Below are 17168 nucleotides of genomic sequence, written 5' to 3' on the forward strand. Positions count from 1 at the left end.
TGTAACCTTAAGCAGAGGTTTGAGGGTCCCAATTCACATACAGACATATGGATGTGTAACTGTGTTTTAGTACCACTAATGTCATGAAAGTTGAGCCAAAGGAACTGAGATCTATTACGAAAGAGAGAATTATAAGTAATACTTTGGGCTAAAGAGAGGGTTAATTGTCTGCTCTCCGAGTCAACCTCCTGGCTGTTATTATGAACTGAGTTACACGGAGAGTTTGATGTTTACCTGGAGTGAGCAGCGCTGTACAGAAAAAAAAATCTTTTTTTCTGCTCTAGTTCTGTTTCAAAAATACTTTCTCTGATGTTGTTATGCTCTGAATTCATGGGTTTAGGCCATGGCTTGCACACACACACACACACACAAACACACAACTGCACGTGCACACACAGTCAGCAGTCATGTTCCGCCAGCACTTCTTGTAATCCCTCAGACAAATTACAACGTCTTCTCCTCCTCCTCCTTTCTCCTCCTCCACCTCCCTCACTCCACTCTCTCCTTCCAGCTGCAATTGGATTTGGATAAAGATGGCTTTTCCTTTTCTTCTCTATTCTTCCCTGCTTTGGCTAAAGAGGGATTTGCCCGGGGAGATTACACACAAACACACAGACACATATACGTGCATGCTCACAGACTGCAGCTCAGAGACATAGCATTTGAGGGAGAACATCTTCACTAACATCCCCCCCCCCCCACCCGCCGCCCCTCACTCCCCCCTGCCTGCACTATAGCAACAAGCTCCATAGCCAGAGGTCAAGAACCTCTCTTGCCTTCGCTGTCTTTCACTATTTTGCTTCTTCTTCTCTCCCATAAACTCGGCCTACACAACTTATTAATCATTTTGCGCTACTTTCTCTATCCTTCCCCTTTGTCCTTTTTGCACTTCCTTCTCACCCCACCGCCCACCCCACCCCCATCTCATTATTGTCTTCAGTGCTCTTGTTCAGGTCAGAGGAATTGGCCTTAACACAATGTGATGTTAACTTAGAGCCCCCCACAGAGTACTGCTTTCGCAGAGAGCAGGGGTTGACCACCTGCCACTCCACTACGAGCAGCTAAACTCATGTAATGGACAGTGTGTATTTGTGCTCTATCTCTCTCTGTGTGTGTATTTGTGCTCTATCTCTGTGTGTGTGTGTGTGTACACGTTGTTTTCATGAAGGAGTACAAGAAAGGCAGACTCCATCAGAGTGACAGTAACAGATAACTCAGCCATTTTGCAAGTACAGTGTAGTATGCATCGTATTTGGCTCCTATGACACACTGATAAAGTAAATATGCCCCCAGGGACTAAGTTTGTTTTGTGTGTGTGTGTGTGTGTGTGTGTGTGTGTGTGTGTGTGTGTGTGTGTGTGTGTGTGTTGGTGTGACTGAATAATTGAAGGGTAGAGGCAGCAGATGGTCTTTAACCCTGAACCCCAGACAACAATCAATATTTAAGCAGAGAAGGAATGATACACTACACACACACACACACACCCACACACGCACGCGCACACAGACAGACACACGCAAGCATGCGTTTATAAACTCAGTAACACATTCTTAGAGACAGTACATCGTTGTCAGTGTTGATGATGTATGTGGTGTGTTTTTCTGCACACCAAGGGAGTTCGTACTGTGTGTGCAGTGTGGGAGCAGGAGTTTAGAGTAAATGTTTGTGTGACGTGTGTTTTTGCAAGTCATTTTTGTTAGATATTCACACATTTTGCATGCTTGTGGCCAATATGCAAAAATGTATGAAAATTGTTTTGTGCAGGCATTGTTTTTTATGCAAATATCTCATGGTACTATATGTACGTGTATATGCAGAAAGGGACACACATTGTACAGACGGTTGGTAAGAACCAGTGTCTTAAATCTCTCTCTCTCTCTCTTTCTCTCTCTCTCTCTCCCTCCCCCCTTTTCTTTCTTTCTTTCTTTCTTTCTTTCTGCCCTTCTTCCTCCCTGGGCCACCAGTAGTGGTAATGGGGAGGGACCTGTCAGCTCACTTAATGCAGCTAATGTTTGCCTGCGCCTGGGGACACGAGCACAGAGACACACACAGTCCTGACACACACAGCGCTCTGCTCTCTCCCTCTGTCACCACTCTGTCACATTCCCTCTCTTCTGCCCCCCCCCCTCCCTCCCTCCCTCTCCCACTCTCCTTCCCTCCGTGCATCCCTCATTTCCTTCCAGCTTCTTCTCCCACACTGCACTGCACCCAGTCTCTTAAGATTTTTCAGCTTTGTTTTTCCACACAGCTTGAAGCTTTTTATGTCGAGGCTATAATAATCACCTTCACCTTCCATATTGTGTTATTCCAAACGACCACACCGTTTCCACTGCAGTGAAGTAGTCTAATGTTATATTTAAGTCTAAAACTGGCATTATTTGGTATTTTGTCCACCTCTCAATACTTTCTGACTTCTCTGCCTTGTCTGTAGCACTCGGCCACAATCCCATTCATATTCCACACGTTACTCAAACAGGAGTAAATGTGTGTTTATTGGGGACAATTTCCGCTGTGAATGAATACCCATTTGGTGCATTAGTGAATATTAATGACAGCAGGATAGTAAATGTGGGATTTACTATCCTAAATAAACTACAGTGATCGTTTTTATCATAATGAAGGAACATGTCACCCAGTGCAATGGTGTGTCTTTAATAGTTAATAGATTGAGGTCTCTGGCACAGAGGAATACGCTATTTGAGGCTTTGGCTACACAGACAATATAATGCGTATTAAGGATAGTCAGAGTTGGTTTTGATCTGTTCATGGGATTTGTTGACATCAAGAAAATGTATAATTTAAGGCCAATTAAAACTAAACTGAAAATAAATGAAAATAAATCAAACCACAACACATAAAAACATCTTGACATGCTGAATGCAACACTTAGCTTTATGCTTGTAGGTAACCGCTATAGACATGACCCTGTAACCGAACAAAAACAAATATAAGCCGGTGGAGAGCACAGGAAACAGCTACAAGAACAGGCAGGGAAGCTTAATAAAAACAAATGGCTTATAGAAACAAAGAATACTTATGCTTTCTCTCTTTTTCCTCCTCCCTTACTGCTGCCTCCCTCCATCTATTCCTCCCTACGCTCTGTCGCTCTGATGAATATCACCCAAGCAAATCAGAGATGCAGAGGAAACTCTCATTTCTCACCCCTCTTTCCCCTCTCCTTATCTCTCCCTTTCTCTCCCACCTCCTCTGTTTCTTTGACTCCCCCATCTTTCTTTCTCTCTCTACACCCAATTTCCTTATCTACCTTCCCTTCCTCCCCCTTGCGTATGTGGATCTCATTCTCTCTCATTATGATGATTTGAGGTTCAGCTTCAGTTGCTGGCCCATTAAAACCAAGCAGCAGCAGCAGCAGCAGCAAGCAAGCAAGCATCTCCTTTTCTTACACTGCAGGCAGACAGGCAATCTCATAAGATGGCCTCTACTCTGCATACTACATTATGCATTGAAATACAAAAATGGCCTATGTCCGACCTATGATATGTGGGAGTTCTCTCATGCAGCAGAGATGGTGAAACACACACAGTAGACATGCTGAATGACCTTGGAAAGTGCCACCTCTATCCAAACTGCCGTATGTCGGTGCCAGCCCTTTATGAGACCTCCCACTCTTTAGGGCGGGATATTGAGGATTGGACAGTGGATGGAGGGGGAGGAGGGGGGTAAAACCTAGATGTGTGTAAGAGATGGGTGCATGGGTAGGGGCCAAGAAATTGCCATGGCTCCTTTACACTATCCTGCCCTGATCCATATGTGCCTGTACCCAGAGAGTTCATCCACTGCTGCGTATGGACCATCATTAACAGTAGACATCCCCAGCCATCCCAACAATCCCACTAAACACAAAATATGATTGTAATGTGATTAAGATAATAATGCAATAAAGGAAAGACAACACACTGTGAGTGAATTTGCGTTATTATGCTCTCTCTTGCATTGTAAAGAGGCGGTTCATAAACAGAGAATTTTAACTACATGATGAACATTGTGCCAATGTGGTTGAATTTTAAGACGTGAGGGCTCCTCCAGTGACAATAGCGGGTCTGTCAATAGGTTTGAAGTGAAGACGGGTAAAAAATGACAAGAGAGGGTTGAACTGCAGTTGTTTGAGCTGAAAGAGATCGATGTATTTGAGCATAGGACAGGATGGAGTCGCCAAACTCAGATTTAAGGTACTGAGGATGACAGGAAGATGGGAGAGACGGATGCAGTAAAGACATGGGGGAATAAAGTGTACAGAGACGAATATACCTCTATTTCACTCAATTTACAAATGTTATTATAGCATCAGTTAGATGTTGATGGTTCTGGGATCAAGTCATACATTTTGCTGCCGTGTTGTTGTCTTCTGCTCTTCCACGTACTGTAAGTCAGGGAAGATACAAGGGGTCAAAAAGTAGTTTTTTTTCCACATGTTGGTGTTGACACGATATATTACATCAATGTACACGCGGTGTAACCCTATACATTGATTGTATTTGGGTGAACATGACTTTAAATCCAGAGCTCCTGTCTGGAAAGACTTCTGTAGTGGCATTCCCTTCAATTAAAGATAGAAGATAAGCTGGTTTAAATGTCCTTCAGCCAGAGTCAGCGTTCATCTGATAACAACTGAGAGGCGCCAGGTTTGAAATTGTCAGAGAGGCCTTTGAAGTTTGGATGGACATTGGATGGTCATATGGTTAAGCTGGCTGAAATGATTCATTTTTGAGCAAACCCAGAGGTTTGTAATTATATACGTAAGTGGGGTGCCACTGTTTTACAAATCCATTTTCAAATCTTGCCATAATTGAATGGCCTATGACTCTGCTCATACAAGATTACTTCAAAACTCTTCAAGGCTTCTGGATGTTTGTCCCTTTTGCTAAATGTACTTATTTAAATATGGAACCAACACTTAATTGCCATGAAGAGCAATTCATTCAATTTCTGATTATAACATTCAGAGCCAAATTATCTTCAGAGGTCAATTCATTTGATATGTCCTGCATGTTTTTTCATCCTAATCGTTTGCTGCTGTTTTCCAGATTTTGTTATTTATTCCTAGACCTAAATCAAAATGATTGTGCAGAGTACACCAGGGTCACAAACGTGTCTTTGCTCTCAGACCAATATTGTCCTCTTATGTTCTCGAGGTTACTCATATTGTTTAATTAAATTTAAAGACTGGTTAAGATCTGCCAAATTGTCTGTGCATTATCTGCTTTGTTTGTCAACTTCACTACTGTGATGTATTGCTCATAGAAAGCAAAGTACATTTTTCTCACATAAAACTCACATTTAGATTGACTTTTGATTATTTTTATCAAGTCATTAGTCATTTATAGTATATATGGCGATACAATACGTGAATGAAGAGGAATCTCCAGTTGTTTTCTGTGGGTGTTTTGATGGGAATGTGGATCTTTCAGATCAATTTGAGGAGTGCCTATGGTTTGCATGTATTTTGCAGTGTGGGATTCACACTGGTCTGGTCTTGGTCATGACTTGGTCTCGGTTTAGGTGGTTTTGACTACAACACTTTTATCTGTAATGGTAAGTGGATTGCAGGGCTGTTAATAAATGTAGCAAAGCCCAGCAAAGAGAGATGAACATGGTGTTTATTGAACCTTTGGGTTGTTGTACTGTTGTCCTGTTAAGCATGCTTATCTCCAAGAATCACACATCCCCATGCCATGGGATGCTGGATCAGCTGACAAGAGCACAAAGCACGCCTGACTAGCCACTCTGTGTGTGTGTGTGTATGCAGGCGTGTGCAAGCGTGTTCCTGCAGATACATGTATTTGCTATCGGGACTTTGTGCTTGACTGCTTGTGTAACTCCTACATATGCTGAGTGTGGTATGTTTGTGTGACAAGGAGACAAAAGAATTCCCAGACAAGGGAATTTGAGAGAGAAAATCTGGATACATGAGAGCATGTAATGGCACCTCAGATGGACTCCCCATACTCTCCTCCTGCATCAGTGTCCTCATCATCATCAAGCTCTCTTGGGTTTTTATTTTTCTTCCAGTCCTCAATCTGTCTTTCCTCCTTTTCTCCATCTTAGTTTCTCTTTGCTTTCCTTCTATTTCCCTCTCTTTCTGTCTCTCTTTTTGTGTCCCCTCCCCCTTGCTCTGGCAGTGACATTGGGCTAAAGTGGGACAGAGTGTAGGGGGGCAGTGAGGCAGAAGAGACAGCCAGGGAGGCAGGGAGAGCTGCTGCTGTGGTGCCCCCCCCCCTCCTCCAAGCACGTACTTTGGGCACTCCTGGCCCCTCAGGCCTCCCCGCAACGTCTGGGGGACCCGCTTTTAGCATGTCACCACGACTCCACTCCAATCTGAAACATCTGTCTCTGCAGCTCTTTCGCTTCCCATCATCCCTCATTTCGTTCTCCTGCTTTAACTCCTCCTCCTTCTCCTCCTCTTCATCCTCTTTTGGGTCTCTGTCGCCAAGATGCCCAGCAACAGCGGTGAGGGTGCATCATCACTGTGGCGCAGGCGAACGAAGGGAGCCAGGGAAGGAATGCGTAGGAGAGTTGACTACCTTCACTACCCACCCTACCTCGTTCCCCTCCCCCTTCCCTCACCCCTCGCTCCTCACATCCGCCTGCCATGCAAGGTGCACTGAGGCGCACACAGGCCTTGCTCCCCGGTGACCCCCCCTGCTCGCTGAGATTCAGTATGTGTCACTACGATGCTGCTTACATGCTGTTGCTCTGTAGTACTCCCACTGAGGACAACATGGCTTTACAAAGGGCAAGGTTTTATTGATTTGTGTGAGAGTTTATCATATGTGTGCCGGTGCTCTCCCTGTCTCCCTCATGCACACAAGCTTCAGCATTGTATCTGTGCAGATACCTGCGTTGCCACAAGTAGACTATGGAACCAAGTTCATGCTGTTTTGTTCTTTGTTCTCTTCTTTTCCCCGTGTCCTCCTCTACATAATGGATGACAATCACACAAAAACGACCTGTGTGAAATTAAATACATCGCTTTTTTTTGTGTTTTCCTCGGCAGAAATAAGGTCACACTTACTAGTAAATTTAACTCTGTGTCCAGGCGGGTTTTGTGTGTGTTTTAGATATGTCCCTCTAGTCTTCTCATGGCTGGGGAGCATGTCTCTCTCTATTATCTATGAGACTAAATAATTAAAGACAAAAGCCACACAATGCACCGCATGTTGACAAGTCTGGACTAGGTGTTTGTAAATGTGACATTGTCAGTGACCAAATGGAGTCACAGGTGCATTTAGTTATAAGCCTTTTTTGGTTGTGTGTTTGTGTGTACACTATGACATACAGAACGTCATTTTAACAGAAAAGAAAAACATGCAAACAATCGGAGGTTTCTCTTTTTTTCTTTTCTATCACACTATTCTAACCATTTTCTCTTCATCCAGACATTCACCTCTGTCTCCATCTTTCTGCTTCAATATTAATGGCCATTCCAATTAAGGTTGCTTAAGTATGGTCGAGGTCTTCAACCATTACAGAGGGAAAAACAGGGATGAAGGCATGGGGAGAGGGCTGATGATGACAACAGGCAGATTATCTGATTTATCCTTCCTTCTATTTCTTTTGGTTTGGATGAGTGCATTTTTCCATTTCCTTTATTTCTTTTTCTTTTTCCGCTCTCTTTTTCTCCTCTCTCTCTGGTCTCAAGCATGAGTTGCTCAGAGAGGGTGAGGGGTGTGTGGGTGTACGGGGTGTCACCTTCTAACAACAGATATAGAAAGCGAAACGGGAAGACAGCAGCAGGAAGAGAGACAGGGGTAGACACCAGAGAACCAAGGAAACAGATAGATATCAAGATAGGGAAAGACAAAGAAAACAGGAGACTTTGTGTTGTTGGGGAGGGCGGCAGCTGGCATTTGACGGTGAAGCATGCCTTTTTAATGAGTGCATTAGTCCTCAGCATACGTATCCTCAGATGACTGCATCATATTGAACCTGGTAAACAGACAGAACAAGGCAGGAGAGCAGGATGAGAAGGTCAAGGGTTGGGGCTGAAAAACCAAAACACTTGTAGAGCGATAAGAATAAACCCGAGTGTGTATCTGTGTTTCCTCTTCAATTACTCTGCCTCTGGTATCTGCATGTGTCCTCATAGAGAGAGAAACTGAAATTTGACTTTTTTTAACCTTCTTCTCAACCTCTGGTTGAGTAAAAGAAAGTGGCAGTAATATAACGTTATTGTGGCTCTTTCTCTGTCTAGCTTGCTCTCAGTAGCACTTAACTATTATGGACTACTTTGAATGTGATAGAGAGGAGATAGGAGCAAGCGTCATTCATTTCACTAAAGAGAGATAGAGAGCGAGACAGAGAGAGGCTCAGACAGGGAGAGAGCCTATTGTCGCTAGGTGTAGATTTCCCATTGTCAAACACATGTCAATTCTTCAGACCCAACAGAGGAGAGGAGAATAGGAAAATTATAGTAGCAGAGAAAAGGATGAAGGGAGAGAGGGCGGGTTGGAAGGCAGGAGAGGAAGAGGGGAGGAGGGGAGTGGTATTGATTTGACACTCGGGGAATCACACCACAGCTCTGTTCATTTTCATTCATCTGCCCTTGTAATGGGGGTGTTCATATGGCAGCTAGAGGGAGAGTGCAGGAGGGGGATTTAGAAGGATGAGAACATTCTATTAGAATCCAATCGTTATTATCCCTCACCCCTGCCCACCTTTCAGCCCCTAAACACACACACACACACACAGACATGTATGTATGCACAGGTGGACAAGCACGGGTGCACTTACTGCATGCTTTAGACACACACAACCATGTACACACTCTTGCCTATAGATGTGAGTGAAGTGAAGTGATGGTGTTAATTACATGTTGGACCTGAATGGACTCACAGTTGTAGAAGTCGTGTTTTATGTAGTGTGTGTGTGTGTGCGTGTGTGTGTGTATGATGCAAGGAGGGCGTTTAGGTACAGTACGAGTAGTTCAAATGAAATAGCTTTTAGTAGGCCCTCCCAGTGCCTCCTTGAATCAGCCATAATGGGCCCTTGGTAATTATTAAATGAACTAGCCAGGGGAAGGTGTGGAGGAGGATTAATCAGGTCTGACTCCTTTTATTTTTTCTCACACTGACAAACATCATCTTTACCTGTTCACTATTGAAAGAACAAATGCTTAATGTGATTCTTTTAATATGCTTTTTGCATACAGGCATTTTGGTGTGATCACAGGCTGTTGTTATACAAATCAGCATTGATTTTATTATAAAACATTGCTCATCAGCTGAGGCAGAGTTGATGATTTTAGGACTAGCAAAGCTGCATGAAGATAACAGTTAAAACAAACCATGTTCTCAGGCTCATGGGCTATTATCTTTGGAGAGAATACAAAGGTCAAAATAGTTTAAAACTGCATAAGCGTAATTACTATGATGACTATTTCAGTGGATAGTAAGGAATTTGTTACTTTGGTAAGAGTAAGTTCAGTCCAGAGTAACAATAGATTTATTTATACTAGAACCCCTTATTTATACTCGGTGCAAAATATATGCACCGTCCCGAAGAAATGTTTATGATTTACATATATATTTTAGGATAGTTATGACTTCATACTTTTTCTCACTTGTTATGTCGGGACTAATTCAATAATTTGAAACTAACCTGGTCCAGCATGGTGTCACATTTGCACTAGCTACGCTACTGGATGACCGTTTTGGATTAATAATCACAAATACATTGTTGTACCTTGTTTACCAATGTTAGATGCTCTGTTACTAAATGTCTCTTGCAGGGAGTTGACTAACTGCTGGTAGGTTGGGCTGTAGCACTGGGCCATATGCCACATTACTATTTTATTAGTCTGCCACAATATCCACTGTAGCTAACATTACCCTTCACACACACACACACACACACACACACACACACACACACACACACACACACACACACACACACACACAGTTAAATTATGCCAACCATTGTTCCACTGAGACCCCTATGAGACTTGACACAAGAAGTTTTTCCAATTTTGGACTGAAGCAGCAGAGCTGTCCGTGGTGCTACCTCTGCTAGTATCCCTGAGCGTTTGGAAATATAGCTGTCCATGGTGCTGATTTGCTGAAGGCCTTGAACATTTCTCCTATATACACCACTTCTCATGACCATGGGTATATGCACTTCTGTAGATTTTCATTATGGCATATTTTCTAGCTTGTTTTACGAAATCCTTAGCTGTACACACTACACACTTTGCTGACTAGGCGGTGCTTAAATAATTGATGAATAAAGTTAAGGTAGATGCATCTTGCTTAACTCTATTCATGTACAATAACTCTAATGGTAACCCCCCTAATCTATCATTTAGATATCCTTAAACTTCAACTGTATTCCATCGTAGCGCAAATATTGTTTGTTGTGGTTCATAGCTTGCTGAAAACAGCCAGATTCATCTGCTCAGTGAATCATGGGCCTTTCACACCCATGTGCAGGCTGATTCTTTACATGCTCTTACACTCCTATATTGCCATTTAAAGACATTTAGTTCTGTGTTTAATTGGAGGTGATAGAATTTTGAGGTGTGTGGCCTGAATGTTTTTAAGTATATTTCAGAGGCCTTTGTGAATAAAGGGCAGCAAACAAACAATGCATTCTCAATGAGTCTTTCACATGCAAGCACATGGCACTAGCGGGCATTTGACTGAGGTCTCACCCCTTTTTGCACTATTTCTCTCAGCACAGCGATACCGAGTTCTCTGTTCCAAAAGTGCTTTTATATTAATAACAGTAAAACTGTCTGAAAATGTGTTTTAGTTTTAAAACACTGACAAACAGGCATTTGCACCCTTTTATGATTCTGAAACACATTAAACACACACTTACACGCCCTTAATGCCTCACACATGCTCAAATGTGGACTGGCATATAGGTCCACATCTTTCATCTTTCATTTCCACTGCAGCATCTGGTACAAGTGTGAGAGAGAGAGAGAGACAAAGCTAGTGAAATTAGCAATGTAATGATAAGTGGATAGATGGAGACACAGTGGCAGGAAAGGAAAAAAAAGAAGAAAATCAGAAATGAAAAGCTGAATCAAGAGGAGGAGAATAAATAACAAATGTGTAGGTGTTCTCCACTGTCTGCTTATCGCTGTGGCATCCTGTAGTGAGGATGCTCTGCACAAAAACACATACTTACAATTTGTTGAGTGCGCTCTGCAAACGTGCATCGTGAGACAGTGGGAGTAAGAATGTGTAGATCGTGAAACAGATTGTGTGTGCATGCATTTGGGATAAGTCCATTTTTACAACTACTGATTTGTATTGTACCAAGCCTGTGGTCCATTTAGCCTTAATACCTGAAAGGCAAACCTCGACAATAACGGTCGTGACAGTCTTCAGCATGTGTTTTTGTGAAAAAGCACCGAGTGAATAATGAAGTGACATGATGCACGGAGATGTGTTGAGCTCCGCTGTAGCCTATAGCCCAGGCCTGTGAACCAATTACAGATCCATTCAGCGTTTTCTCTCTCCTCTGATCTCCATCGCCATCATTTAAATGGCTGATTCCATTTTTACCTCTAATGAAGGGTACTCTGTCGCACATACAAAGCATGCGCACACACACATGAAAAGCACTCATGAAACGCACACTTGCACATGTCGCTGTGTGCCACCGCAGCGCCCCCTACCCAGCTGTTGTCACGTGAGTGCACAGGCCCTAGCAACAGCGAGCGAGAGAGCGAACGAAAACGAGAGATCCTGGCGAGAGCAGGGGAGAGAGGAATGGTTAAAGAGAGGGAGAGGGAAAGAGATGGGAGGGAAGGAGGGAGGGGGAGCCATAGAGCATTAATAAGTGATGAGTCCAACAGTGTGAATTGCTGTTAGTTAGCATTGCTGCAGCACTGCCTTCATTTGCATGGCAGCACCAAGAACAAACCCCCTTACTTACGCCATTTCCTCTCCTGCTCTGTTTCTCTCCGTTATCACTTTCCTTCTCGCTTTGCCTCGCTGTTTTATCTATTTCTGTCTCTTTATTGTCTCTATAATCTAGCCAGCATCTCAAAGTATGTATGTCTTTTCTTAGTTTTTGTATCTTTCTTTCCTGTCTGATCTAATTCTTTTCTCCAACCTGCCACATTAGCATTAGCATTTTATCTTCATTGTTTTGCTCTTGCTATTCTCTCCCCCCTCGCCCCTGTTTAAAGATAATTTGTTAAAGACGGCAGCCATGTACAACAACGGGATATATATAGCTGCGACTTTCCTGCTTCCCTTCATTTTCTGCCTCCATCTTTTTACCACCTCCTCCATCTCACCTGCCTCCCCCTCCTCTAACTCCCCTAACTGTCTCAAAGGAGAGGGGTGTCCTCTCTCCGGGGGAACTTTGGGGAAGACAAGTGATGCTCCAGGGCTCCCTAATCCTTTTTTCATTGTGTCCGTCTCTCTCTCTCTCTCCCCCCCCCCCCCCCTCTCTCTCTTTCCCTTACTGTTTCTCCGTCTCATTATTTGCATGTATGTCTGTGGAATTTCTGGCATGCGTACACTTATACACACACACACACTTGCGCACACAGAGAGATACAGTAGCAGATTCACTCTGCACTTGGCTTGACTTCCTCCCTAAGGCTGATGAGCTGAACTGATTCCAATACTTACAGGCTCTCCTAAAAGAAGAGGAAGAGGAGCACAGACTAAAAGGAAAAAGGGCAGCGACAGAGAGAGGTAGAGGGCAAAGGGGAGAGTGGAGGAAGAGAGGCTGTGAAGGCTGAATAGATATCGAGGAGTCAAGGATGAAATGAGTGGATTTTGCGCCTCCCTGGGATGGACCTCAAAAAATCACATCCTGCGTCCCACAGCAGAAGAAAAAAAAAAAGCAGACACAGAAGCGCATGCATACATACATACATACACACACTCAACAACAACAAACTCCTGGAGGCGTAGGCAGACTAGACAAGAATTGATCTTCTCTCCTACAAGGAGAGGCTTGCAAGGGGAGAAAGAGAGAGGGAGATAAAGAGAGACAGATAAAGACGTAGAGGAATTGTTTTTACCCATGTGTGGCTCTCAGGCCTGCAGGCCCCTCATCCCTCTCACTCTCTCCCCCCTCCTCTGTCACTCCCAACGGCATGTTTCTCTTTATCTCCCTATCTCTCCCTCCATCAATCTCCATCTGCCGTCCTCTTTCCTGTGGGGTCAGCCCCTTCCTCTCCTCCTCTGCCTCCCTCCATCGCTGCCTGCACCCTCTCTGCTGTTTTAGGTGTGTCACATCTCCAAAGACAGCAGGAGAGCAGGCGGTGGCTAGAAATTAGATATGAGGTAGAAAGAGCAGCAGTGAAAAGAGGAGAGTGGAAGTGAAGAGTAGTAGAGTAGGCTGATCTCAGAGCAGCCAAGGGAAGATAGATAATTGAATATTTTACCTAATATACCACTCTCATTAAGCACTTTAGTGTTGAAATGATTCATTGATCAGAAAATTGATAATGAATTCATCTTTTGATAATTTGAACTGGCTGCTTTTGCTCGGTCATAACTCACCTTGTTTAGTTTATGTCACTACATGCTGTAGCTGGACATACCAATATATTATTATTTTTCAAGGAAATTTAGGCTACTCAGATATGCATCATTTGGCCAGTGTTTTTGTTAGATTTTAACACACATCAAATGTATATCAATGGATAGAGTAGATGGAAACTGTGTTGATTGCTACACAAGGAATTGATTTTGCAGAAAAAACTATGGCAAAATTATAGAATACGTTTCCTTTAAAACCAACATTGACAAGCTTAATGTCCCTTGCGCCACTCTCTTTTCTCTCCATTCTTAAACATCTCAGCATTTCTTTCTCTAACCCCCCCCCCCCCCCCCCCCCCCCTCTCTCCCCTCTCCACCCCCTTCTGGTCTGTCTTCCTCTCTCCAGGCATGTTGTGACAGGTTGTAGCAGTGTGTTATACAGGGTTCTACTCGCCAAGTGCATATTATCCTGTAAGGCTTAATACCCAGGTTGGAACAAAAGGGCAGGCTTGGAAATTACAGCTTACGTCGCTTAGCACTCAGCACAACAGTCTGACTCGCATGAAAACACGTGAGTGTGAACCTCCACATACAGTATGCATGATGCACAGGCAGACAGTTACAAGTGCGCTGTGTACTTGTGTACATATGTGTCTTTGTATGTACAGTATATATATATATATATATATATATATATATTCAGAAATCTTACAGCTCAGTATCACACACACAGATATTGTAACAGATCTGACGTTAAGAGTCGGGGACTCTAAAGCTCTAAAATCTGATCAGCAGCCCTGAAATGATCAGTCAATTCAACGATTAGTTGATCGGCACAAAATGATTCCATAACTACTTCATAGCTCAAGTCAAATCAATCAAAATTACACTTAGTTTTTCCAGTTTTTTTATCATTGAAAATGTAATATATTTGATCACAATTTCACAATTTGCCTTTTAATTGACTTAAAGATTAATGTAGAAAATAGTCAACAGATTAATCGATGAGTAGTGAAGTGACATCAAATGAAAATCCCTTCTGTTAAAGGAATAATGCACATTTTGTTTAGGCAGTCAAAACCTGGCAGCTTCGACACAAAATGTAACGCCCTCGGTCTCCTTCAAGTTTCAGTATTGTTAAAGTGATGGAGCGAGTGTGTGTGTGTGTGTGTGTGTGTGTGTGTGTGTGTGTGTGTGTGTGTGTGTGTGTGTGGCAGGAAGCCAGGCTAGTCGTCTCTCTTTTAATAAATCTCTTTTGGATGGGGTTGTGGTGCTATAAAATGCATCGATTGTTGTTGCTCACAATGTGGCAGGAGACACACACACACACACACACACACACACACACACACACTAGCTTGGTTATTGATACTTACGCATTCATATCTACACATGTCCATTGATACATTCGACCAAAAATCTTGTATTGACATTTACATACATAGATGCAGAAACATGTACAGATGAGTGCGCTCATATCAGACAATTAACATACATATTGTTTATCAAAACATAAGAATGAGAACTGGGAAACTCTATTAACGCAGTATTGACAAAAAAATTAGCATTTAAGTAAAAACAAAACAAGTACTGAACTTTTCACACTACAGCAGTCTCCTTTCATCAACAATTAACCACATCTAAAAGCTAGCACCCTAAAGTTTCAGAATATATGTGCTTTGACTAGGTGCTGACCTATTGCTTGGAGCTGTGTGTGTGTGTGTGTGTGTGTGTGTGTGTGTGTGTGTGTGTGTGTGTGTGTGTGTGCGCCACATATTTCCAGTATTCAACTATTCAATGCTCCTGTGTTTAACTCAAGTCCTCTCTTGTCAACATTGCAAAGATACAATGAAACACCATGTACATGCAAACAACAGCCAGACACACACTCACACACACACAAACTGCAATATAATTCACATAAGCAAACAATCTGCAATCTACAACAAACTCTGAAGTGCACACTGTCTAAAATATCCCTTTGGGGGAACAGAATACAAAAAGAGTCAGAGAAGCGGAAATAATTAAACACTGAAATACACTCTCTTCGCCTCTTCTTCTTCCATCTCTCTCTTCTCCTCTTCTTCTTCTTCTTCTTCTCTCACATACACACGTGTGCACATGCTGTCTCTATTGACATGTAGATAAATCAGAGGCAGACCAAGCAGTCACTGATGTGAAATGAAAATGACACTAATCTGCTGTTACCATAACACACAGAGACACATCAATTATTTACACCTACAATAACACCCCTCTCTCTTCTCTCTTTCTCTTCCCCCTCATCGGTCTTTCTCTATTGTGTAAATCTCGCTCGATGGATCGGACAGAGTATGTTTAAAGCTCCCATGTGTTCACCTAAGTGCTGTGGTTGGGTGTTTTGAGTTCATGTTTATTCTAGTCCTGCCTTTCCTTTTCTTCTGAAATTCAGTGTTTTCGCGGTTTGTCAAGACGGTCTCATGATGGAGAAGTTGGCATTTCTCGCCTACTCCAAAAGCAACATACGTCTTACGCAACCGTTCCCTCGCCCAACATCAGTTTGTCTTTGCTTGCTTTGCTTTTTCCATCAATTGCAAAAAAATGAAGAGCGGTTTTAATTGTGTTCATTGAGAATAGTGAATAAAACTTGAAAAGACATGTGGCATCGAGAGAGCATTTGTGTAGAATTGTGTATTGATGTAGGCGTAAAATGAAGAAGTAATAGTGGTACACACGTTTACATCCATGTTAGGTGGACAAGGCATTGTGTGGAATGTACGGTTTACCTTTTTGGCAATTGTGGCAATCTTTTCTTGTTTTGTTATTACACCACTGAAATATGTATCTGTGACCTGGTAAAACATAGTGTAACAGTGTAACAGAAATGTAGTAGAGCCTTTACGTCAGTGAACTGATTAAGTACAGTTAAGTACAGTCAGTTACACAGTAAATCTATCTAAAGAACATTAGCCACCATAAGCTACAGGTCATACCAGACCAAGTAAGGCTGTAGCAGCAAAACCTCTGAGTGTATTGAATTCAGCAAAGGTGCATTTTATTGCTTATGAATTCAGCTCTCGACTTGTATGAGGGCCAATTGCACCATTTGTCTTTCAAAAATTCACTCAGAAATCCTTACTTTTTCGACATAGACATATATTATTTAGGCATAGAGAAGACAGAAGAAAGTGAACAAAGCCCTATAGTGGACATTATGAAACTGTAATGAAAACAAACAAATGGATTTATCTATACAGCATTTGACACCCTCTTTCCATAGACCCTCACAATGCTTTACATGCAAATGACATGGCTTTGTTATAATATGTTACTCAGATATGCTGACTAACGTATCCTTCTCGCCTCTCCTACCTGTTCCCTCTCTGCTGTCCTCCACAGGTAACCGTTTTTTCCTGACCACATTTGGCGCTCTGTATATCTCAGAAGTTCAGAAGGAAGATGCTCTGTCCACCTACCGCTGCATCACAAAGCACAAGTACAGTGGAGAGACTCGCCAGAGCAATGGAGCCAGGCTCTCTGTTATGGGTAGGCAACGTAAAGTTATCATTTCCTTTCATTGTAGATGCTAAATGCCAATCAAAGCATGACTATATGAGCAGTGACTTTTCTTTGACACTTGTATTCTTCAAAAAATGTACAAGACAGCTGTTTCCTCTGTTTCTAGTCTTTGTGCTAAGCTAAGCTAACCATCTG

At 42.7% G+C, this 17168-nt stretch overlaps 1 protein-coding gene across 5 annotated transcripts in view; it reads left to right on the forward strand.

Moving 5' to 3' along the window:
* Positions 1-17168, forward strand: part of dscaml1 (Down syndrome cell adhesion molecule like 1) — a 71071-nt gene that overhangs the window by 20996 nt on the left and 32907 nt on the right. For all 5 annotated transcript variants that reach the window (XM_076100313.1, XM_076100315.1, XM_076100316.1 and 2 more), the window contains exon 2: positions 16854-17000. In XM_076100313.1, coding sequence (XP_075956428.1) covers positions 16854-17000 — 147 coding nt within the window. The remainder of the gene's footprint in view (positions 1-16853; positions 17001-17168) is intronic.

The sequence above is a fragment of the Anarhichas minor genome, unplaced genomic scaffold, assembly GCF_050575085.1.
Source record: "Anarhichas minor isolate MPS153535 unplaced genomic scaffold, ASM5057508v1 ptg000026l, whole genome shotgun sequence".
Lineage (NCBI taxonomy): Eukaryota > Metazoa > Chordata > Actinopteri > Perciformes > Anarhichadidae > Anarhichas > Anarhichas minor.